This window comes from Mesoplodon bidens (assembly GCF_964165515.1).
Source record: "Mesoplodon bidens genome assembly, chromosome: 10".
NCBI classification, from domain to species: domain Eukaryota; kingdom Metazoa; phylum Chordata; class Mammalia; order Artiodactyla; family Ziphiidae; genus Mesoplodon; species Mesoplodon bidens.
The window spans coordinates 23,972,622-23,995,627 of NC_138172.1; the positions used below are offsets into that span (position 1 = coordinate 23,972,622).

General features: G+C 49.8%; 1 protein-coding gene across 1 annotated transcript in view; it reads left to right on the forward strand.

Annotated features, from left to right (window-relative positions):
- LRIG1 (leucine rich repeats and immunoglobulin like domains 1) overlaps positions 1–23,006 on the forward strand; it is a 121,187-nt gene that overhangs the window by 89,683 nt on the left and 8,498 nt on the right. The window contains exons 8-12 of the mRNA XM_081246538.1: positions 1,641–1,784; positions 4,254–4,334; positions 9,809–9,880; positions 10,650–10,721; positions 14,592–14,755. Coding sequence (XP_081102664.1) covers positions 1,641–1,784; positions 4,254–4,334; positions 9,809–9,880; positions 10,650–10,721; positions 14,592–14,755 — 533 coding nt within the window. The remainder of the gene's footprint in view (positions 1–1,640; positions 1,785–4,253; positions 4,335–9,808; positions 9,881–10,649; positions 10,722–14,591; positions 14,756–23,006) is intronic.

A 23,006-nucleotide genomic window follows, 5' to 3' on the forward strand; every position in this document is an offset into this window, starting at 1 on the left:
TCTAGGCTTGACTGTAGGAAAAGAGTCACCCACTGAAGTGAGTGATTACAAGTGCCAAGCCTGTCTTTCTGGTCTGTCTCTTGCCCTCAGCAGGCAAACTTAAGGGGATGTTTAAACCTGGTGCTAAGTCTTGCAGCGAGTGTTTTTATCATTTGTCCATGTTCTTCCCCTCCGCCAGCCCCTCTCCTCCTTCCCCCACCCTCCCTTCCCCACCCACCCCACTCTGACCTGGAGTTTATATTTCAGTGAGTCCATCATTACCTAATGCAAAAATCAATAGTCCCACCTCTTTCCTGTGGCTGGCTTTCCTTGGATTCTGTGTGTGTGTGTTAAACCTTTGGGTTTAGCTTCCTGACCCTTCCAGGCAGTGCACCTGCACGGTATTCTCACGTGGAATGGGATGGCTTCTGAAAGACTCTTCCCTCAGGCCCTGACCTCGCTAGGGACTCCCAGGACCCATGGTTTTCCGCTGTCCAAGCCTGGGAGCCACAGGGAAGCGGGAGAGGTCTTCTCAGCCCCCGGAGGCCCTGTACTTGCACAGGCTCTGAATTGCAGAGGGTGTGTGCGCCCTGGTGCTGAGGCAGCGATGAGGGGCACACTCCCTGTGCCCCCTCCGGCTGCCTTCTGTGCTCTTCCAAAGGGGCAGAGAAGGTCACGGGAGTGTCCCCTGACCAGCCTAGCATTTTGCCCGACACCCAGGTAACCTTGGAGCCAGATTTAGAGTTGCTTTCCACGTGTGTGTCCCGCCCCTCCTTTAAAATAAATTCTTTAATTGCAGGTGAGGATGTAATGTTGATCTCCTGCCAGGTCTCTGCAACTGACAGGCACCACGACTTATTTTTCCAGTAGAGAAAAACTGTCACTCCCTGCTACCTTTAAAAACTTTAGCTAATCTCCGAATTTATTTTCCTTCCTCCTGCCCCAGCCCAGAGATTCCATTTTTTGAGGATAGATGACTAATATGCTAAGTAGCCAACTCAGGGTTATGTCAGAGATGCATGGACTGTGCTGGGAGGAAGGAAAGATTGATTCCGATGCTCAGGGAAGGTGTGTGATTGGGGGTGTGTTCCTCACCTGCTCACGGTAGGGGGATCATGCTAAGAGGCTGGCTCGGGTGAGGGCAAGGTAGCCCGGATGGGAGACTCTGGTCCCCCGGGTGCTGCCCAGGTGAGGCCTGCGGTTCAGTGAGGAAGGCTTGTTCCAGGCAGTGGCTGGTGGTGCCCTCTGCTGGCCGATGTTGGGAGGCTGTTCGGCTCCCTTGCTCACTATGAGAACCCGCTGGCGTCCTGTCCAGAGTCTCAGGCCACAGCCATGAGAGATCTGTCATGGCCTGAATCAGGACCAGCCATGGACACCAAGTGCATGCAGGGGTTGGGCCTTGTGGTTCTTTGTTGTATGACCCTGTATTGTGTAGTGCTCACAGTTTACAGACCTCCTTCCAGGAGTCAAAATGTATGGGTATCAAGCCCTGGTGGGTTTCTAGCTGTGAGACCATTTTGCCCTCGGGATCCTTGTGGGCGTATCCCTTCCCACTGGGACCTAGGTGACTGGCCGACCATGGCTCTATGTTCGGGAGAAGAGAGGGAGGGCGATGCCGTGCAACCTGATTGTGATGTTTGCTTTCCCCTCCCCTTCCTCAGGATTCTGTCCTTCAATAATCTCACCCGGCTGGACGAGGAGAGCCTGGCTGACCTGAGTAGCCTGAGCATCCTACGCCTCAGCCACAATTCCATCAGTCACATCGCGGAAGGCGCCTTCCGGGGACTCAAAAGCCTGCGCGTCTTGTACGTCTTTCCTTGTTGGGTTGGTGGGAGAGCAGAATAGAGCACACCAGCTGCTTCGCTGCATTCCCTTCTCGGTGGTCTCGAGTCAGAATTAGATCCAAAGCTGACCTGTGATGTGTGCCAGAGTCTCAGAGTTTCATGTCGTAAATCGAAAAAGAGCTAGTTGAGCAGAAAAGTGTCCCTCATTCCCCTGGGGTGGTGCCTAGAGTGATGACGACTCAAAAACAACTGTCATCACCACGCACTGGTTCCTGCAGTGCGCTTGGCGGGAGGTGGGGTCTGGCAGTGGGAAAGGTTCCCCAGGGTGCGCGCTGCCGCCCCCAGATCAGCAGCCTTGGAGCCGTCTTTTCCATCCTGAGCCTTCCCGCTGTGACTTCCCTGTTTCAGTCCTGAGTATTTTTATCTGAGCCAGGGCAGTCCTGAGGCTCGTGTCTTGGGCTAGCATCTCAACTTCTTCAGCATATAGCCTGCATCCAGGACGCCCATTTCCAGAAGCGGTGATGAGGGAATCCCGTGTCTCTCCCGGAGCCTTTTTAGGGTCATTTAACACAATGAAGGTGATCATGTCATTTCCCTCGAAGTTCCCCGTGAGGTAGAGGGAGTTGCCAGGAGTTGCTGCAGGGTGCTTTGCTGGGACTTAAAATTTTCTGGGCTTTTCTGGGCTTTCGAGAACTTCCAGGCAACAGAACAACCAGCCATAAAGGGGGGCGTGGGGTGGGAGCGGCATCTGCATTTCAACAGGCAGTGGCTGTGGGGTCTGAGGCCTCCCTCCCAGCTGTGCCCCCTGCAGAAAGAGTGGCCTGTTCCGGCACGACGGGGAGGAAGGCCTTTGCACTTGCGCTTGGCAGAGCCAGCAGAGAAGGCTTTCATGCCAGGCCGTCGTGGAGGAGTGAGAAAGAGCCCTGACGCCAGGCTGTTCAAGCCGAGGTCAGCCTCGGAGCCATGGCAGTGCTGAATGACAAGGCCGGATGTTCAGACTGAGGAGGCCAGAGAAATGAGAAAAACCTTTGGCAGCCGGGGCTCGGAGCAGGGAGACAGGCACGCAGAGCAGCAGCCCCGGGTCCTGGGTGTTTCAGGCCCAAGATAATGGGAGGAACCTGAAGAAAGGAGGAGGCCCTTCCAGCCTCAGGATCTCGGCCCTGAGCTTCCGGTTGTAAAGCAGAGGTCAGAATGAGCATTTCTCTCCAAGGTCCGAGCTCCCCTCCATTGGTGCTCACGGGAGCCGAGAGCAGCATCCTTTCTGGTCCTGGCCCGCGTCTGCTGGGGCTCAGGAGGGGGAAGGTGTGGCGGAGCTCGTGGAAAGTTGGAACGGGCCAACCCAGGGCAGCACGGGGGCCTGGTCGCCAGGTGGGGTGTGTTGCCCGCTGTGGTGACCTGCCCTTGGAAGCTGGGGGAGGAAGCTGAGTCATTGGCCTTGTGATTTGCATTGTTGGCGGAGACTGGGCCGAGAAGTTGGCCTGGTCCTCTGGTCTTGGCAACTGGGTCACCAGTCTGACTCAGCACCCAGATGTCGTCCCTGGCTGGGAGTCAGCACCTGTGCAGGCCCTGCGGGGGGACAGGGGCTCTGGGCGCCAAACCCACTAGGGAGGGCCCTGTGCTGGGGCTTCTCTCTTCCCTGTCCTTTCCTCCGTGTGCCTTCTGCAGTTTCTCGGTCAAGTCCAGGAAAGGGACCCTGGTTGGGGTGGGAGCAGATGGGAACCTTAGGGAACTTTTCGGACTCATTCTCAGAGCAGTGGCCAGAAGTCCGCTCTTTGGGGGCAGAATCCAAAGCAGGCTTTCCCCTGTGCCGTCTACACCCCTTCCCCTGGGGCCTGGCATTTGCCCACTGGGGAGCAGCACATGCAGCTGGGAAGCTGCCAGTCCAAGGCCTATGTCAGCTTTCTTGCAAGGCTGAGAAAGCCAGTTCTCATGGCAGGGTGCCTGAGTGGTCACGCCCCTAATTTTTTTTTAATTTGTTTTATTTATTTATTTATTGTTTATTGTTTTATTTATTTATTAATTATTTTTGGCTGCATTGGGTCTTCGTTGCTGCATGTGGACTTTCTCTAGTTGGGGCGAGCGGGGGCTACTGTTCGTTGCAGTGCGCGGGCTTCTCATTGTGGTGGCTTCTCTCGTGGCAGAGCACGGGCTCTAGGCGCGCGGGCTTCAGTAGTTGTGGCACGTGGTCTCAGTAGTTGTGGCTGCGGGCTCTAGAGCGCAGGCTCACTAGTTGCGGTGCACGGGCTTAGTTGCTCCGCGGCATGTGGGATCTTCCCGGACCAGGGCTCGAACCCATGTCCCCTGTATAGGCAGGTGGACTCTTAACCACTGCGCCACTAGGGAAGCCCACGCCTCTAATCTTAACTGGATGTTCCGTTTGGGCACCTAGAACTCACCGAGATGTTTCAAGCTTCAAGGTAGCAGAATGGGTGTGAGTTTCTCTTCCTGCCACAGACTGAATGGTGAGCTTTCTGTCTGTCTCCTCCCCAGGGACCTGGACCACAACGAGATTTCGGGGACAATCGAGGACACCAGTGGTGCTTTCACAGGGCTTGACAGCCTCAGCAAGCTGTGAGTATCTGGGCGTCGGAAGATCCGTGGGGCTGGTGCATGGAGATGGCTCCACGGGCCCCTACACCCTGTGTTCTGCGCCCACCCCTGGGAGCGTTGGCACATTTATCTTTTGTTTGGGAAGGAAAGTCTGAATAGGGGGGCAGAAGACATCCCACCTTCTCCCTGACCCGCCACCTCGTCGCTGCCCTGGGTGTTGGTTTCTTTGCGGCTAGAGAGCTGGTGTTTGGAGGCCCGTTGGATCTTTTCTCCTGTTCAGTTCTTGGCCGATGTGAAAACAGCCAACATTTTTGTTGTTCTTTGCTCAAAGGAGTCTTGCCCTCTTACTGAATTTCTAGAAATTCTAAACGTCGAAAGCCAAGTAACTCTTGATGGTTTTGAGTCTTCGGGCAGTCTTTTTGTTGTCAATCATAATCTTAAACGGAAACAATCATTACCATACAGTGGCTGTTTTTATTCAAGGTTTCCGGTGTTTGGGGTTTGTTTTTCTAAGCTCCTAGAATTTGCGAGGCGTGTGTGTGTGTCACATCTGACTATCTCAGGAGGCCAGGCTGTGTTACGCATCCTTTCTGCTGCAGTTGAGGAACCGGAGGAGAAGGGATTTTGCCCAAGATCACACAGCCGGTGGGCGGCAGGCCTGGGACTCGCCTGTGTGGTCCCGACGCCTTGTGCCTCCCCTCGTCCTGCCCTCTTTCTGCATCTCCCCAGCACTCTCTACAGAGGCCTCCCAAGGAACATATAGGCATGGGGGTGGGAGCTGTTATCACTGTTCACTAGCTGCTGGGGGGAGGGTTTGGAGGAGGACAAGACAGAAGACGGTCCCCGCTCCGTCTCCCCCAGCCTGTCGTGGTGACGGTGAGCCGAGCAGAGCACGAGGGTAAAGTAAATATTTTGGAAGCAGCATTGGAGGGCGAGGCTCCGGGAAAGCCTGTGGTGGGAGGGTCTTTCTGTAGAGTTAACGTTTCTAATTTGTTTTGAAAAGTGGGGTTTTTCACGCTTTTGATAGTCTGGGAGTTGTAAGCGTCAGCCGTTTTGGCTCTCTGAGGATTCGTTCTCTTCTTGAGGCTGCTGCATTCTGATAGTGGGTCACAAATGCCTGTCAGCCTTCTTTTTCTCCCCTAAAAAAATGCTCCTTTCTCCCCCACCTCCTGGGCCCTTTCCCCAGCAGGCTTGGGAAGAGCCAGGACAGCACGACGGGATGGGACAGACGCCTGTCATTGACCAGAGGAGCCCCAGGCTCGGGATGCAGCTGCAGGGATGGTGGAGCCGGGGTGCTGGGCGCCTGATCAGCCATTCAACACAAGCCTTCTCTGCGGGGCCTGTCCCTGCGGTGGAACCTGGAGCCGGTTCTTGGGTGTCATGGCTTCCAAGAGGCTCTTCCCTGCCAGCTGGGGGCAGCGACCCTTGAAGGCACTAGGGCTTCCGGTTCTGCAAAAGCCGTTTGCTGTCCGTAGCCTAGAGCCGCCTTCCTAATCGCCTGCTGTCTGTTCCCCAGCATGTTCTCCTACTTTGACCCACTGGACTAGGGTAACAGTCCTGTGTAAAGTCCCAAGAAGGCAGCACGAGTGCCCGTAACCCTTGCTTGCACTGAGCCGCTTGACGTGGGTGTTTGGAAGCAGTGGGTTAACAGTGACCTGTAAAATACAGTGTCCAGTCTCCTCCCACCCAGCCCCACTGATCAGGATCTTGGGCCTGGAGGCTCCTGTATCCTTTTCCAAAAAAAACGGAGAGATGCACACAACTGGGGGAAATCCAGACAATGACAGTAGTTCCTTAATATGATTAAATATATGCAGTCATTTACTTAGGTGGCATGGTATTGTGGTTATGTTGAAAAAGATTTAAAAAAAAAAAAAAAAAGAATCCTCTTCTTGGGTAAAAAAAGAAAACTATGTGATAGATATTCCCAGTGGTCCAGCCCGGGTTGGGAGTGAGGAGTGGGCAGAGATGAAACAGGACTGGCACCATCAGGTGATGGTCGTAGCTGTGTGGCCTGCACGTGGGGCTCACGACAGCCTCCCATCTGCCTCCGTGGGTGTGTGGAATCTTCCGCATGAAGAAGGGAAGAGGAAGGCCCGTGCTTTCCTGTGATCCGGGCGCACAGCTCCAGCTAGATAGCACTGTGAGCGGGCCACGGAGGCTCTTCCTGCCTCGTGAGGTGTGCCTGGCCCTGGGGACGCCGGGCTTGTGGTTCCACATAAACCAGCCTGTGTGCAGCCTGGAGCCGCCTTCCTAACTGCTAACGGCATTGAGTCAATGTTTGTTGAATGAAGCGGAGAGGAACCCGTGCTGCTTTGGTCTCCCCAGAGCAATGCGCGGACGCTCCGCGGCGTGGCCGTGCCACCGAGAGGCCCCGTTTGAGCGGCCTGGTGGTGAGTGTGTCGGACCCATTAGAAATGGGGGGGGTGCTCACGTCAGCCGGGAGGAGGGCTGTCCCTCTAGAGCCGCCGGCAGGCTCGGCCGTGGAAGCAGCTGAGAGGCGGAGGTCAGAGACCTCCCTCAGAAGGGAAAGTGGACACGCTGGCTGGCCTGCACTCCCTTAGTTGAGGACCTGGGGTCCTCCCTGCCGTGCCCGAGGCCAGCCCGAAACTAAAACGTCTTCCAGGAAAGGAACAAGTGAGCAGCAGAGCCATAAAAGGCTTCCGTCTGTGAAACCTGCCCTGCCCGTCATTTTTCCAGCTGCTGAACACAGCCGTTTGGGATGGTTCCTCAGTCCGCAGCTTCCTGGCAGGGCGTTACTACACTCACCCACCCGACGCCCCTGCTTCCAGGATGCTTATGGAACACCTGCTGGGGGGCCCGCGGAGCTCATAGCCCGTGAGGGGGGGAGGCAGGGTTTCTGGAGCACAGGTCAGCCGCAGAGGCGGGGGCTCGGTCACTTGCGCACGAAGAGGAGGCAGGTGCTGCCCCGTGGCTCCAGCTCTCTCCAGGGCATTCCTGGGGGCAGGGGGCCGAGTGACACAGCAGTAGCCGCCGCCCCTCAACCTTCCTGGGATGAAGGCGGCAAGAGCCGGAAGGCCCTTGGCTGGGTTGGCGCGCATGGGGGAGAGGGTGTGATAGGTGATCCTCAGGGTCGCCGTCTGCTCCAGGTCGCTGGCGCGGGGGACATGGGGCCGGCTCTGCCTTCCGGGGAGCCGTCCATCAGGTGCGCCACGTCTCCGCTGCCCACCGGCACGTGGCACAGAGGCACGGGGACACGCCTGGCCCACAGCCCCAGCTCTCCCGTCCGCACACAGCGGCCTTTCACTGGAGCCACAGTCTGCTAGCCGAGCCCCGGCCCCCACCCGCAGACGCCTGCTGGGGAATGTGAGGACCTACTGTAATCCACCAACAGGATGATGAGCCCCTGAAAAATCGAGCATTTGAGAGTTTGTTTTATTGCTGTTGTCGCCGTTAGGAGTAACAGCCTGCCCTCGTGGTAGGAGAGGCCAACGTGACTAATATTTAATGGATGACATAAAACACAGCTTTTTTTCCTGGATCTCGTTTTCGGAAGACTTCACTAAACAGTTCAGTCCCTTTCACTAGGACCTGGAGCCCGCAGTGGCTCGGCCTGGGGGATCTGAGTGAGAGGTTGGCAGTGCTCTCACTAGCGCCGGGCTTCGGTGCCCTGCGGGCTGGTGCTGGCTGGACCCGCTCTGTGGCGCAGTTGTGGACCCGCTTTCAGGATGAGGTTGTTCTCACATCCATGCAGACTGCCTCCCAGAGAAGAAGGTGGCAAAGGGGTCTCTGGCTGTCGTGCTCCTTTACCCTCCGGAGGCAGGGCACACAGCTGCTTTGTCTGAGGGCTGAGCCCAGAGTTGCCAGGGGGGCTACATCAGCAGAGGACCTGGGGGCTCACCCACCCTGACACACTTGGAGTGCGGCAGCCCTGTGGTCCAGCTGCCTCACGAGTCCCCTGGCGAGGGCTGGGTCCTCTGTGTGTGTGATCCCATCTCCCGGAGGCAGCCTCCTGGTCCTTGCCTGCCGGGCCCCAGGAGCCTTTGGCACTTGGGTGGAAGCCCGGGGCCCGTGTGGCAGGCAGTGCCAGGCTGCCCTGCCATCTTTGGTTTTCTTCAAGGCTCGCATTTCTTTTCTGTCCTCTTCAGGGACAGCTGTGTGCTTGCTCTTTTCCCTTGTGGGTCCCATCTTAACGGAGGTCTGAAGATAGATCTGGCCTTTAGTCGAGATCTTTCCCCTGATTCTCAGTGGGTTCTAGACAAGGAATTCCCCCTCCTGGTGAGGAGCTGAGCCAGCCTGCCTTTCTCTAAGGCTTTCTCCTGACCACCTGCCCTCGGTGCCTAGGAGTCCCTGTCCCACACCTGCGGTGCTGAGACCTCCCAGGAGCTGGCTCCCAGCAGTGCATGTCCTTCTTAACCTACGCTTGGGAGAGTCCCGGTGGACACCACAGTCAAAGAGCCCCATACTTGTCAGCATTACCTCAGGTGTTTGCTGGCAGAATTTCCTGTGCCAGCAGCAGTTAGAGGGAACGCCTTGATGGGCTCTCCTCAAAGTATCTGATAACGAGGAGGGAAAACTGGAACCTTGATGCTTTTCATTCCCAATGTCCAGCCACTCTGGGTGCCACCCCTACCCCAAGTCCAGACACAGACTTCCCTTTGGATGACACAGCCCGTGGCAGAAGCATCCATTTCTTCCATGTGTACTGCAGGGGCCACATTTGGGTTTCTGAGAAAACTCTTGACAGTCACTTATGAGATTGTGATTGGAATTCTCTGGAAGCGAGACCCCCCTTCTCATGGGTAGGTGGTCCAGGTACAGGCATTAGATAGCCTTGGGGGCTGACCGTTGAGGATGGTCTATCTAGGATTTAATAACCTCGGGCCGTTGGCATCATTTAAAACCCGGGCTCTTGCTGAAGAGCTGAGGGGCCTTCTCGCAGGCAGGGGTGCAGCGCACTGTGGCCGCATCCTGGCTGCCAGCGTGTGCCCCGGAGCTGGGGGGCCATCTCCATAGATACCCACTGTCCTGTCCTCCTCTTGCCTCCTCTGGGGACCTTTATCCCCAGAAGGCAGTTTTCAGAAGTGGGTGGTAGCTTTTAGTTCCAAGAGTTTTCCTCCTGACTGCTTCCTATCGCTGGAGCAGTGATGAGTTCTCTCTCCCCTGTGGGACTACGGCTACACTCCCCCCAGGGTGGTCCTTAGAGAGAGAGAGAGAGCCCGGGCTGGACAAGGTGATTTCCTCTTAACACTGCAAGGGGCCTTTTTGGCGAGACAGTGCATGCAATTCCTACCTGTCATCACTGTTAAATTCTAATAAAGATAAAAGTATTTCATTTCAGAAGGGGGAGGGCCCGCATACCTCAGATGCATAATCTCGGCACGGGTCAGATTTCCACGTGCCTCTCCGTGGACAGACTTATCAGATAGCACCACCCTAATTGTGTGTTCTCTCTCTCCCCCGCCTCCTCCCTCCTGCTCCACACCCCCCCCACCCCACCCCACCCCCCGTTTCTGGATGTTTGGAAACTGCAGAACTCTGTCGGGAAACAAGATCAAGTCCGTGGCTAAGAGAGCGTTCTCGGGGCTGGAAGGTCTGGAGCACCTGTGAGTACCTTCCCTGACCCACAGGCCTGCCAAACGTGGCTGCCGGGCGAGTCTGCGAGCAATTTAAAAGCATCTTTGTAAACCGAGAAACAGGCTATTTGGAAACGCCGGCTGCTTCCTTCTAAGTCAGCTTCAACTTTGGCCTTCGTTTTGCCTATGCCAGAAACGGTTACAGAACATATGGCTGCTCGTGTTCAGATAAATACCGTCCTCCTGCCTGGCCTCCCCATTGCCTGGGCCTGCTCAGGCCCTGGGCTCCCTTCCACTTCCACCAGGACCCTTTATACTGCTAAAGCAGCGCAGCAGTGCTGAGTACATGTTGGGTTTAACTGGGAGGTTCTTCCTGGTGTGTTCGCCTCTGAGAGCCTGGGAGGAAGAGGACGGAGCCAGCCCTGAGACGTCCGTGTGTCACCAACTGAGGCGGATGCCTCTAGTACTTGATTCTTAGGGTATTTTGTCTTTGAATCAAGTGCAACCACAATTCTTTTGGGAAAGTTTTGCCTGTTGACTTGCTGAGTGGGCCTTGGCTTAGCTTTGATGCCACCCTTAAGGCTGGCTCGTTCCAGAGTTATTCCACGTGTCAATGTAGGTGAAATAATAGCTGCTTACAGTGGCCTTAGGACAGGACACGGGTGTCTGGATAATGCCTGTAGTTCATTGGCGAAGCCTGGGCTGTCAGGAAAAATCCCTGAGCGTCGTGGCTCAAACACGTGGCTGACTTGAAGGGCACCTGGAGTTCTTTGCCTAAGTAAAGAATGTTCTTTTTCAGGAACCTTGGAGAGAATGCAGTCAGATCTGTCCAGTTTGATGCCTTTGTGAAGATGAAGAATCTTAAAGAGCTGTAAGTACCGGGGATTCTGTGGCCCCAGTTAACATGAGCAGAGGATTTCAGAGTAAGAAGTGCCTTAATTGCATTATGCTTTATTTTATATAATAGTTGTGATCGTTTATAGTTGTAAGTTCAATTGTCTTTTTGAAAAAAATGCCCTCTGGGGGCTAATTCTGAATCAGGAGTCAGTATACTTTTTCTTATAGGGCCACAGTAAATATTTTCAACTTTTTGGGCCACAGGGCCTCTGCCATGACAACTTGACTCTTGTAGCAGAAACCAGCCATAAATAATACATAAACGAATAGGCGTGGCCGTGTGCCAATAAATTCTTATTTACAAAAACAGGCAGTGGGCCTGCAGGCTGTCGTTGACTAACCGCTGCTCTGGATGATGTGAAACAAACTCTCTTCTGTAAAATGGATAATCATCCCTTTCATTATGTCAAGGACAAGTGCTTCATCTTTTAGGGGTGCCTACAATGAAGGGCCTGTATTGAGAGGGGCTTCTTAAAAGATCTGGGTGGGCTCTGAGCAGGGCAGAGCTCTCCGTGGGATGGTGGCACGTACCGTGGGATAGTGAGGAGACGCATGTGTTCCCAGGGTCCCCCTGGTGTTTGTGGGCCGTGATGCCGCTGCAGACTTTCCACGTGGGCCCGTGGGCGACAAGGGTTAGAAGAGCTTGCCTGTGTCCTAGTCTCTGGCAGAGGAGCTCATCTAAGTACTCAGGTAGCAACACCCAGGTTTCATTTCTTCTTCCTGTACGTGAATCCGATTCTACAGCCAATGAGTTTGAGCCATAATGTTTAGTTCCCTAAAGGTGCAGCTTTGGGTTCCTGCAAGTGCTGAGAAAATCGGACATGCCGATGGCCGTCTTTGCACCCTGAGCTCATCCTCGTTCCCGCGGCCAATCCTGGTGGACCCTCGGTGGCGATGGGGAGGGGAGGAATGGGGCAGTAGGGGGGTGCAGTCCCCATAGTTGGAAACCGAAGCAGGAAGAGGCCCCGGTGGCGTTCCCTGGGGTGAGTGAGGGGAGGCGAGGTGGACGGGCTGTGGCCTCACGCTGTTGTGTCCTGCGAGATTCGAGTCTGTCAGGTTGGTGCCCTTTCTCATAAGGGTCCTGATTTTAGAACGGGAGTTCGTGGAAGGATGGACACATGGATAGATATGTGATAAAGCAGGTATCACAAAACATTCAGATTTTACAAAGTGGTGAGTCTGTGAGTGTTCACGGTGCATTTCCCTCCAGCATTCCTGTCTTTGAAACTTTCCAAATAACATGTTGGAAGTAAAAAAGATCCAGTTAAAGGGAAGAGAGAGAAAGCAGGACAGGGAGAGAAGATTTTCCTTTGGGCCTCCTAAAGACTCAGGTTTCCTGAGACAGTTTTCTAGTTGGGACTAACTGGGCCCTTCCAGGTGCTTGGATCCCCTCCCCCGCAAATGCATCTGTGTGGTTCTGGAGGCTCAGCCTTGGCCCCCTGCCTAGGCTTCCCATCAGTCGCTGCATGTACCCAGCTGGGGCTGGCCGTGGGCCCAGTCCTCTGATGGGAGAAACGGTTAATCCCACTTGGTCATTTTCTTCCCCCATTGGATCAAGGCAGGTTGTGCTGTGCACTTAGTCATCCTCTGGGTAAATTTCCACAAGCAATGATTAGAAACACATTTGGTGTTGGAATCATGAAAATGTGCGATATAAGCCAGCGGAGTGCCGGGATGGCTGCAGGCGGGGGCCCGGAATGGCCGTGCCTGTTGGCTGCGGGGAGCTGCAGAGCCTTGGGGTCACCAGCGATCCCCCGTCTGGCCTACGCTTGGTCTCGGAGGTGATGTGTGCGTGTGGAGGGGAGGTCGGTGTCCCACCGGGCGCCTCCATTTCTCTCCCTCCTTCCCGTTCATCCTAACTCATTCTTTAGGACAGCCTTCTGTCCACCCCAAGTACCTGCCGTCTTCTGAGGCCTGGACCCCTCGGTGTGAGGAGGGTTTCATGCAGAGGAGGCAGGAAATTCTCTAGGGAGCTCGGCCAGCAAATGCCCTGAACGCATGACGTGAGGCTTAACCCTTTCCAAACACATTTCTGATCAAGGATAAACGTCAGATTTGTTTTCTCCAGTTTGTTCCTGTGGTTCAAATGAAATATGTCCCTGTCCCCGACATAAGGGCCTAAAGTCTCCCCGAGCTGGCCAGTGTCCTCCCCTAGACTTCCGTGTGTAGTGCCCAGGCCTTCCTGTGGAAAGGGGCAGGCACATCAGATGTCCCTTGATGGGAAGCCGTCGGTGCTTCTGACAGGGGGAGAGGCCCTTTCCACTCTTCGCCTGGGCTCGTGAGTTCTCCTGTGCCTGGCGGCAGCCTTCCCAACCACCACACACAGCCTGCCCTGGGAAGCTCTCCAGAGGCTGGTGTGATTCAGCCATTTCTTCGCGCTCGGCTGTGAGGGCCCGTCCGCCACCTACAGTAACTCCTCAACAGAGCCTCTCTCCACGTATCGCTGAGCACAGCCCTACCACCCATCAAATACAAAACCTAGGGCTGATTGTAAGGTCTAAAATACGGGCAGCACCCCAGTTATAATGGCTTTGAGCTCAATTATTTCAGTCTAGAATGAGCACTTCCCAGACTTATTTGGTTAAAATGCCCAGCTCATTTGGGAACAGTGAGGAACAGGAGCAAAGAGCAGATTCTCTGTGATTTCGTCTGCCTTGGGTTCTCTGCCTTCAGGTTCAGTCAGTCTGCCTTGCTGTGTACTAGTTTGATGGTTTCCCTGCTCATTAGAAGGTCAGAGTGAAATAAAGAACGAGAAAGGGGCCTGAGGAATGTGGTGGGGGTGGGGGAGGAGGCCACTGCTCTACCACTGGCCCATGTGACATTTTTGGGATTTCTGAGCATCCCGCTACCCCTTTTTTGTCACCATGTACCAGGGACAGTTTATTCCAGGGAGGCGCATGTAATAAGTCCTGTGTCCATCCTCGTGCCGGGCTAACCTCCGCTCTTGAGCTCACAGCCCGAGGTCTTCCAGGAACACGGCAGCTCAGCCCCTCAGCTGACTTATCTTCGAGTGACTCCTCAGGAAGGAATGTCCGCTGAGATGGCGATTCCGATTTCTGTTGAAAAAGCTGATCCTCAGTTGCTGAGAAATGAAAAAGAAAATATTCTCTGTTTTGGTTGGAGCCTCACAAAACCCAAGTTGTGCGTTCTCATGCTCCCTGGGCAGTGGCAATTAACTCACAGGCACTATTTAGGGAGCGGAGCTGAATCCTGCCGGCCTCCTGAATAGCGCTGGTGTGGAGACAAATACACAGACAAGAGGGGAGCACGCCCGCGAGGCTGACATTTGGATGCAAGAAAACATGCAGCTCTGCCAAATAAAAAGCAGCCATATAGAAAAAGGAGCCCTTCTTGGGGCTTGTTTCGGACTTTAGATCGGAGTCTCAAATTGAGCTTGGACACTCCAAGTGGCTTATCAGGGGGGTGGGAAAAAGCAGAGAGGAGGCTGTGCTACTCCTGTCTGTGGGATGGTCACAGGCCAGGAGACGGCATCCCTGGGGTCACATGAGCACAGTGGCTGTTGTGGAACACGTGTGAACTCCAGGTGGCTGCTACTTGAAGGGTGGCCCTTAGACCAGTGGAGTCAGCATCACCTGGCAGCCTGTTAGCGATGCAGAATCTATAACCCACTGAGCCAGAAGCTGCATTTTCTCACAGTCTCCAGGTAGACTGTACTTACCGCTCTAGGTCGCAGGAGAGGAACCGTAAGAGCGAGCATGTCCCATTCAAGCTTGCTGACTTTCACGGCAGAAGCTGATCGGAGGCGATGGGTCATTCCGGGCACAGAGGCAAGTACCCCTTCTTTGCGGTCACACTTCACACGACCCTTTTGTCTTGCTTTCAGCCACATCAGCAGCGACAGCTTCCTGTGCGACTGCCAGCTGAAGTGGCTGCCCCCGTGGCTGCTGGGCAGGATGCTGCAGGGCTTCGTGACAGCCACCTGTGCCCACCCAGAGTCACTGAAGGGCCAGAGCATCTTTGCCGTGCCGCCAGAGGGCTTCGTGTGTGGTAAGCCTGTCTCTGTGATTGTTTTTTTCACAAAGGGTCAGGAGGCCAGGAGGCTTCACTGTGGGAGTGATTCCTGTGATCAGAGTCAACCCTAGCCGATGGTTAGCCATCAGCTGCTGGATACAATTTATTTCCCACTGAAACCACACGTGTTTACGGTGCCGTGGCCTCATTATGTGGTTCTTGGAGTGCATGCGTTTAATCAGGAGCGAGCACGAGCTGCTTCAGTTACACGGCAAATAATCAGTTACAGGAAGATGGCTGTGTTGTTTCAAGACAGGGCTGGTGCCCGGATTTAGCTGTGAATTTACTCAGCATAGGAGGCTGGGGTTTTCCTGTGTGTTTCTTTCCAACCCCAAGAATGAAAGGTTAAATACAGGAAGAATGAGTCTCAGGAGAACAGTTGCTGTAGTAAAAATAATTCCTTCACGTTGACTTGCACTCTTGCTGTGTCTCCAAAGCACTGGAAACGGCACTGGTAGCCTTAAATTCTTTTTTCCTCCTGACGGTTGGCATGTAGGTCTTGCCATCTTTTGGACCAGGGGTGGTCGGGATCCAAGTTTGGCTGCAGAGAGCACAGAAGATGGTGAGCATCTGAACACAGAGACACGCACACATATACACTCACACATGCGTGCACACAGGCACCACACACCACACTCAAATAGACAGGATGCAGCCTCGTGGTCAGAAAGACGTGTTCAAAGAACGAGATGAAGTTTGAGTTGCTGCTGGTTTCTGCTCTAAGCAGGAGCAGCGAGGGCGGCATTCCCGGGCCTGACTGGACCTGCTGGGCAGCTGTGCATCCTGCTGCCTTCCATCCCTCTGGTCTGCCTTGAGCCTTGGGTGTGATATTCCCAACCAGGGGCTCCCGTAGGGTCTGGGGACCCCAGTGGTCCACTTCTCTGTCCTACGTTTTGGGCACAGCAGTAGCCAGTGTGCCTGCTGACATCAAGATACAGGTGTCCTCCTTCCGCACGCCCACTCACTAGCACCTCCATCACTTCTGAGAGCAGGCTTGCTTTCCTTTCTCCTGACCCAGTCCAGCAGGAAGCCTTAAGGACACGATCATCGTGGTAGCAGCCCTGCCACATCAGCTGTCTTTACTGTCATTCTCATGGGCACTGTGCACATGGCCCCCCATTGCCTAGGATGGAATAGCCGTGCCATCCGTTGGTCCCTGGCCATTCTTGTTGTCACAGAGCTCCCTGAAATTGCACTTTCTGCCCCTCCGTCCTGTCTCCTGCCACAGGGCATAATCTCTCCCTTTGGATATGAGCCACGGCAGGACTTGGGACACGCTGCCCCCAGCCTCCGGCCTGTGGCCCTGGCATATTCTGAGATACAGCAGTTTTGACACATTTCTCAGAGCCACCTCCACATTTTCACTCAGGCTCCAACCCAAACAATCATCAAGTACTAATGGGAATCATGAAAACACTTGGCAGGAGATCAAAGTTGCAAGCTCTGTGGGAATCTCCCACTCCTTTATTATAAAATGGAAGTATAACCCCTTCACGCCCACTAGGCTAGCTAGAATCAAAAAGTCAGATATCAACAAGTGTTGGTGAGGAAGCCTCCTACGCTTTGGGGGAGGGGAATACAACATGGCATAGCTGCTTTGGAAAACGGTTTGGAAGTGGCTCAAACAGCTAAACGTAGAGTTACGATATCAGCCACCAGTTCCACTCCTAGGTAAATACCCAAGAGAAACAAAATGTATGTCCACGTCAAAACTTGTACATGAATGTTCACAGCAGCATTACTCATACTGGCCAAAAAGTGGAAATGACCCATCGGTTGATGAATGGGTAAATAAAATGTGGTATAGGCATACAATTAGAACTACTATTAGGTCATAAAAAGGAATCAGTCTTACAATATAGATGAACTTTGAAATGTAAGGGTAAGTGAACGAAGTCAAGTCACAAAAGACTGTATGTTATATATGATTCCATTCTCATAAAATGTCCAAAATAGGAAAACCTGTAAAGGTAGGAAGTAGATAAGTGGTTCCTTAGGGCTGGGGAGGGGTGGAGGGAGGGAGATGATAGCTAAGGATACAGAGGTTCTTTCTGAGGTGATGAAAAATGTTCTTAAAGTTGACTGTGATGATGGTTACACATATTTGTGAATATACGAAAAACCGTGAAAAGTGTCCACTTTAAATAGGTGAATGGTATTGTAAGGAAATTATACTTAAACAAAGCTGATTTTTAAAAGACAAGTATAATTTACATATAAAGTTCACCCCTCTAAAGTGTACAGGTCAATGGTTTTTAGAATATGGAACAGTTGTGTAACCCTCACTACTATCTAATTTTACAACATTTTCATCACCCAGTAAAGAAACCACAAAACCATTAGCAGTCACTCTGTCTCCTCCCCTGGCAGCCACTCCTCTACATTAGGTCTCTATGATTTACCTATTCTGGATGTTTCATATAAACGGAATCCTACAATACATAGTCTTTTGTGACTAGCCTTTTTCACTTGGTATAATTTTTTTATCATGTATTTTTAGTACTTCATTACTTTTTTAAGTGGCTGAATAAAGATTCCATTGTATGGGTATACATTTATTTAGCCATTCAGCAGGTGGTTTCCACTTCCTGGTTATTATAAATAATGCTGCTGTGAACATTGCCATACAAGTTTTTGTGTGAAATCTCTTGGGTTATATACTAGGAATGGAATTGCTGGGTCATATGGTAACTCCATGCTAAACCTTTAAGGAGCTGCCAAACTGTTTTCCAAAGTGGCTGCACCATTTCGTATGCCCCTCAACAATGTATGAGGAGTCTGATGTCTCCCCATCCTTGTCAACAATTGGTACTGCCTTTTAAATTTTACCTATGCTAGTGGATGTGAAGTGGAATCTCACTGGGGTTTTGATTTGCATTTCCCTAATGCCTAATGATGTTGAGTATGTTTTCACATGCTTAGTGGCCTTATATGTATATCTGCCATGGAAAAATGGCTACTCAAATCTTCTGCCCATGTTTTAATTGGTCATTTGTCTTTTCATTGTTGAGTTACAAGAGTTCTTTATATATTATGGATACTAGATCCTCAGCAGATATAAGGTTTGCCAATTTTTTCTACCAATCTTTGGCTGTTTTTTTTCTTTTTTCATTTTCTTGACATTTGAGGCACAAAGGTTTTAAATTCTGATTAAGTCCAATTTTTTTTTCTTTTTCTTCTGTCATTTGTACTTTTGATATCATATCTAAGAAACTATTGCCAGAGACAAGGTCACAAATATTTACACCTATGTTTTCTTCTAAGAGTTGTACAATTTTATTAGCTCATACATAGTCCTCCGATTTTGGTCTTCTATTGAAGACTCTTCTGACTATTATAGTTCCCTCCCATGTCCCCATAAATTTTGGGGTCAGCTTGTCATTTATGCAATAAAGACATCTGGGATTTTGAAATAGGGATTGCATTGAACCTCTTGATTAATTTGGGGAGTATTGCCATCATAATATTAAGTCTTCCCAATCTGTGAACATGTGATGTCTTTCCATCTTTTTGTAGCTCTTTTTCACTTTCTTTCAATGAAATTTTATAGCTTCCATTATATGGGTCTCACATTTCTTTTGCTAAATTTATTCCTGTTGGTGTTTTTTCTTTATGGTGCTACTTAAATGGAGTTCTTAATTTCATTTTAAAATTTTCATTGCTAGTGTATAGAGATGGGATTGAATGTTACATTGATTTTGTATCCTGTAACTATGTTGAAATCATTTATTAGTTTTAATAGTTTTTCAGTGAATTCCTTAGGATTTTTTTTTATATATGATCATAATGTCATTTGCAAAAAGGTAGTTTTTTTCCTTTCCAATCTGAATGCTTTTTATTTCTTTTTCTTATCTAACTGCCTGGCCAGGTTCTCCAGTACAATGTTGAATAGAAGGGATGAGGGTAGACATCCTTGTCATTTTCCTGATTTTAGGGGAAAAGCATTCAGTCTTTCACCATTAAGTATGATGTTAGCTGTGGGTTTTCAATGGATGACCTTTATTGAGTTGATGAATTTCCCTTCTATTTCTAATTTGAGTGTTTCATTTTGTTTTTAATAAATTTATTTATTTTTGGCTGCGCTGGGTCTTCGTTGCTGTGTGCGGGCTTTCTCTAGTTGTGGCGAGCAGGGGCTACTCTTTGTTGCAGTACACGGGCTTCGCATTGCGGTGGCTTCTCTTGTTGCGGAGCACGGGCTCCAGTAGTTGTGGCATACAGGCTCAGTAGTTGTGGCATACAGGCTCAGTAGTTGTGGCCCACAGGCTCTAGAGTGCAGGCTCAGTAGTTGTGGCGCACGGCCCTAGTTGCTCCCCAGCATGTGGGATCTTACCAGACCCGGGCTTGCACCTGTGTCCCAGCATTGGCAGGTGGACTCTTAACCACTGCGCCACCAGGGAAGCTCTGTTGAGTGTTTTGTGTTGGATTTTGTGAAATGCTTTTTCTGCATCTGTTGATTCACTTGATTTTTTTCCCTTTATTTTACTGATATGGTGTATTACATTTTTGGATGTTAAAACAACTTTGCATTCCTGGGATAAATGCAACTTGGTCATGGTATAACATCTTTTTATATGTTATGGGATTTGGTTTGTTAGTTTTTTGTTGTTTTGTTTTTTGTTTTTTGTTTTTTGGTTTTTTTTTTGTGGTACGCGGGCCTCTCACTGCTGCGGCCTCTCCCGTTGCGGAGCACAGGCTCCAGACGCGCAGGCTCAGCAGCCATGGCTCACGGGCCCAGCAGCTCCGCAGCATGTGGGATCCTCCCAGACCGGGGCACGAACCCGTGTCCCCTGCATCGGCAGGCGGACTCTCAACCACTACGCCACCAGGGAAGCCCTGTTGTTTTTAATTTATATTTTTATTTTTGGCTGCATTGGGTTTTCTTGTTGCACGGGCTTTCTCTAGTTGTGGCGAGTGGGGGCTACTCCTTATTGCGGTGCCTCCTCTGTTGTGGAGCATGGGCTGTGGGTGTGTGGGCTTCAGTGGTTGTGTCACTTGAGCTCAGTAGTTGTGGTGCGCAGACTCGGTAGTTGCTGTGCATGGGCTTAGTTGCTGCGCAGCATGTGGGATCTTCACGGAGCAGGGCTCAAACCCGTATCCCCTGCATTGGCAGGCAGATTCATAACCACTGTGCCACCAGGGAAGCCCTGGTTTGTTAGTATGTTTGTTGAGATTTTTTTTCTTACAATTTATTAACAAATAAGTATTTATTTTTATTTTTTAGCTTACAGAAGGTCTTTTTTTATTCAAGTCAGCATGAGTTGGTACCTCATTGTAGTTTTGATTTGCATTTCTCTTAATAATTAGCGATGTTGAGCATCTTTTCATGTGCCTGGTGGCCATCTGTATGTCTTCTTTGGAGAAATGTCTGTTTAGGTCTTCTGCCCATTTTTTGATTGAGTTGTTTTTTTGATATTGAGCTGTATGAGCTGTTTGTATATTTCGGAAGTTAAGCCCTTTGGGTTGCGTCATTTTGGATTTGGATACTTTTTCTTTTTATTGTCTGATTGCTGTGGCTAGGATTTCCAACACTATGTTGAATAGAAGTGGTAAGAGTGGGCGTCCTTGTCTTATTCCAGGTTTTAGTGGGAAGGCTTTCAGCTTTTTACTGTTGAGTATTATATACTCCGTGGTGGGTTTGTCATAAATAGCTTTTATTATGTTGACATGTGTTCCCTCTGTACCCACTTTGGTAAGATTTCTTATCATGAATGGATGTTGAATTTTATCAGATGCTTTTTCTGCATCTATCGAGATGATCATGTGATTTTTGTCTTTTCTTTTGTTGATGTGATATATCACATGGATTGATTAGCATATGTTGAAGCATCCTTGTGACCTTGGGATGAATCCAACTTGGTCGTGGTGTATGATCTTTTTTATGTGTTGTTGCATTCAGTTTGCTAATATTTTGTTGAGGATTTTTGCATCGCTGTTCATCAAAGATTTGGCCTGTAATTTTCCTTGTTTGGTAGTGTCTTTGTCTGATTTTGGTATAAGGGTGATGGTGGCTTCATAGAATGTCTTTGGGAGTGTTCCCTCCTCTTCAGTCTTTCAGAAGAGTTTGAGAAGGATCGGTGTAAGTTCTTCTTTGTATGTTTGGTAGAATTTGCCTGTGAAGCCATCCTAGTCCTGGACTTTTGTTTGTAGAGAGGTTTTTTTTTTTTTTTTTTTATAGATTCTACTTCACTCCTAGTGATCCATCTGGTCAAATTTGTTTCTTCTTGATTCCGTTTTGGTGGGCTGTATGTTTCTAGAAACTTGTCCATTTATTCTAGGCTGTCGACTTTGTTGGCATATACAAATGCCAAATTCATATATGAATTTGTTCATAGTATTACTTACGGTTTTCTGTATTTCTGTGGTATGGGTTGTTATTTCTCCTTTATCATTTCTTATTTTGTTTATTTGGGTCCTCTCTCTTTTCTTGGTGAGCCTGGCCAGAGGTTTGTCAATTTTGTTTACCCTTTCAAAGAACCAGCTCTTGGTTTTACTGTCTGTAGAGAATTCTTGCATGTTTACTCATAAAGGTCTATAGTTTTCTGTTTTTTCTGGTTTTGTTATCAGGTAATACTTACTTTACAGAATGGAATTAGGAAATGTTCACCCCTCATCTATTTTTTTTTCTTTTTTGGAAGAATTTATGAAGGATTACTGATAATTCTTTAGATGTTTGGTAAATTTCACCGGCCATTTGGCTCTGGACTTCTCTTTGTGGGAAGTTTTAAAATTGTCTTTACTTGTTATATCTATGCAGATTTTCTTTTTCTTCTTGAGTCAGCTTTCAGTTTGTGTCTTTTTCAGAATTTGTGCATTTCAGAGAGGTTATCTAATTTGTTGGTGTACAGTTACTCATAGTATTCCCCTGTATTCTTGTTTGTTGCTGTAAGGTTGGTAGTATTGTCCTTTCTTTGATTAGTATTTGAGTCTTCTCTCCTTTCTCTCCTCCTTTCCCTACCCTACTGTAACTACATATTATTCAATTTTGTTGATATTTTCAAAGAAGAGAAGCAGAAGAGAGTTCCTCAAAGAAGAGGAAGAGAGTCACAAACTAAAGTCCTTACGTATTTACCTATGTAGTTCCTTTAATGGTGTTTTTTTCTTTGTTTATGTGGAGTTACTGACGTGTCTTTTCATTTCAGCCTGAAGGATTCCCTTTAGTATTTCTTGTAGGGCAGGTCTGATAGCAGTAAATTCTCTCCGGTTTTTTGTTTTTAAATCTGAGAATGTTGTAATTTCTCCTTCATTTTTGAAGGATCGTTTTGCTGGATACAGAATTTAAACAGTCTCTGTTTCAGTACTTTGAACATGTCTTCCTACTGCCTGCTCACCTCCATGGTTTCTGATGAGACATCAGCTGTTAATGTTATTGAAGATCCCTTGCATGTGAAGAGTTGCTGTGCTCTTGCTGCTTTCAAGATTCTTTGTCTTCGCACAGTTTGACTGTGAAGCTTCTAGGTGTGGATCTTTGACTTTATTCCATTTGGTGTTCACTGAGCTACTCGGATGTATAGATGTAGATTTTTCATCCAACTTGGGAAGCTTGGGGCCATGATTTCTTCAGATAGTCTTTCTGTTCCTTTTTCTTTCTCCTCCTTCTTGGACTCCCATTATTTATATGTTGTTATGCTTGATGGTATCCCACAGGTCTCTGTGGCTCTGCTCACCTTCTTCATTCTTTTTTCTTTCTCAGACTGGATAACCTCACTTGACCTGTCCCAATTTCCCTGACTCTTCTGCCAGCTCAGTTCAGCTGTTGAGCTCCTTTTGTGAATTTCAGTTATTGTACTTTTAAACTCCAAATGTATATTGGGTTCATTTTTACAATTTCTAGCTCTTTCTTGATCTTCTTTATTTGGTGGGAAAGGATTTACTTACTTCCCTCTAGATGTGGTTTCTTTTAGTTCTGTGTACATATTTATAAAGCCAATTTAAAGTCTTTTTTTAGTAGGTACAAGATCTGGACTTCCTCAAGGACAGTTTCTATTGACTGCTTTGTGTTTTATTTCTATTTTTTCTTTGTTGATAAATGAGTGTTTTAAATAGTGTAGCAACTCTGGAAATCAGATCTTCCCTGTGTCTTCCCCTGGGGTTTGTTGTTCTGTTTATTGTTACAGTTTACTTGTTTAGTGACTTTCCTGGACAAATGTTGTAAAATCTGTTCTGTGCAGCCACTTTAGTTCCTCTGTGGTTGGCTTAGTGGTTAGCTAATGATTGGACAGTGTCCTTA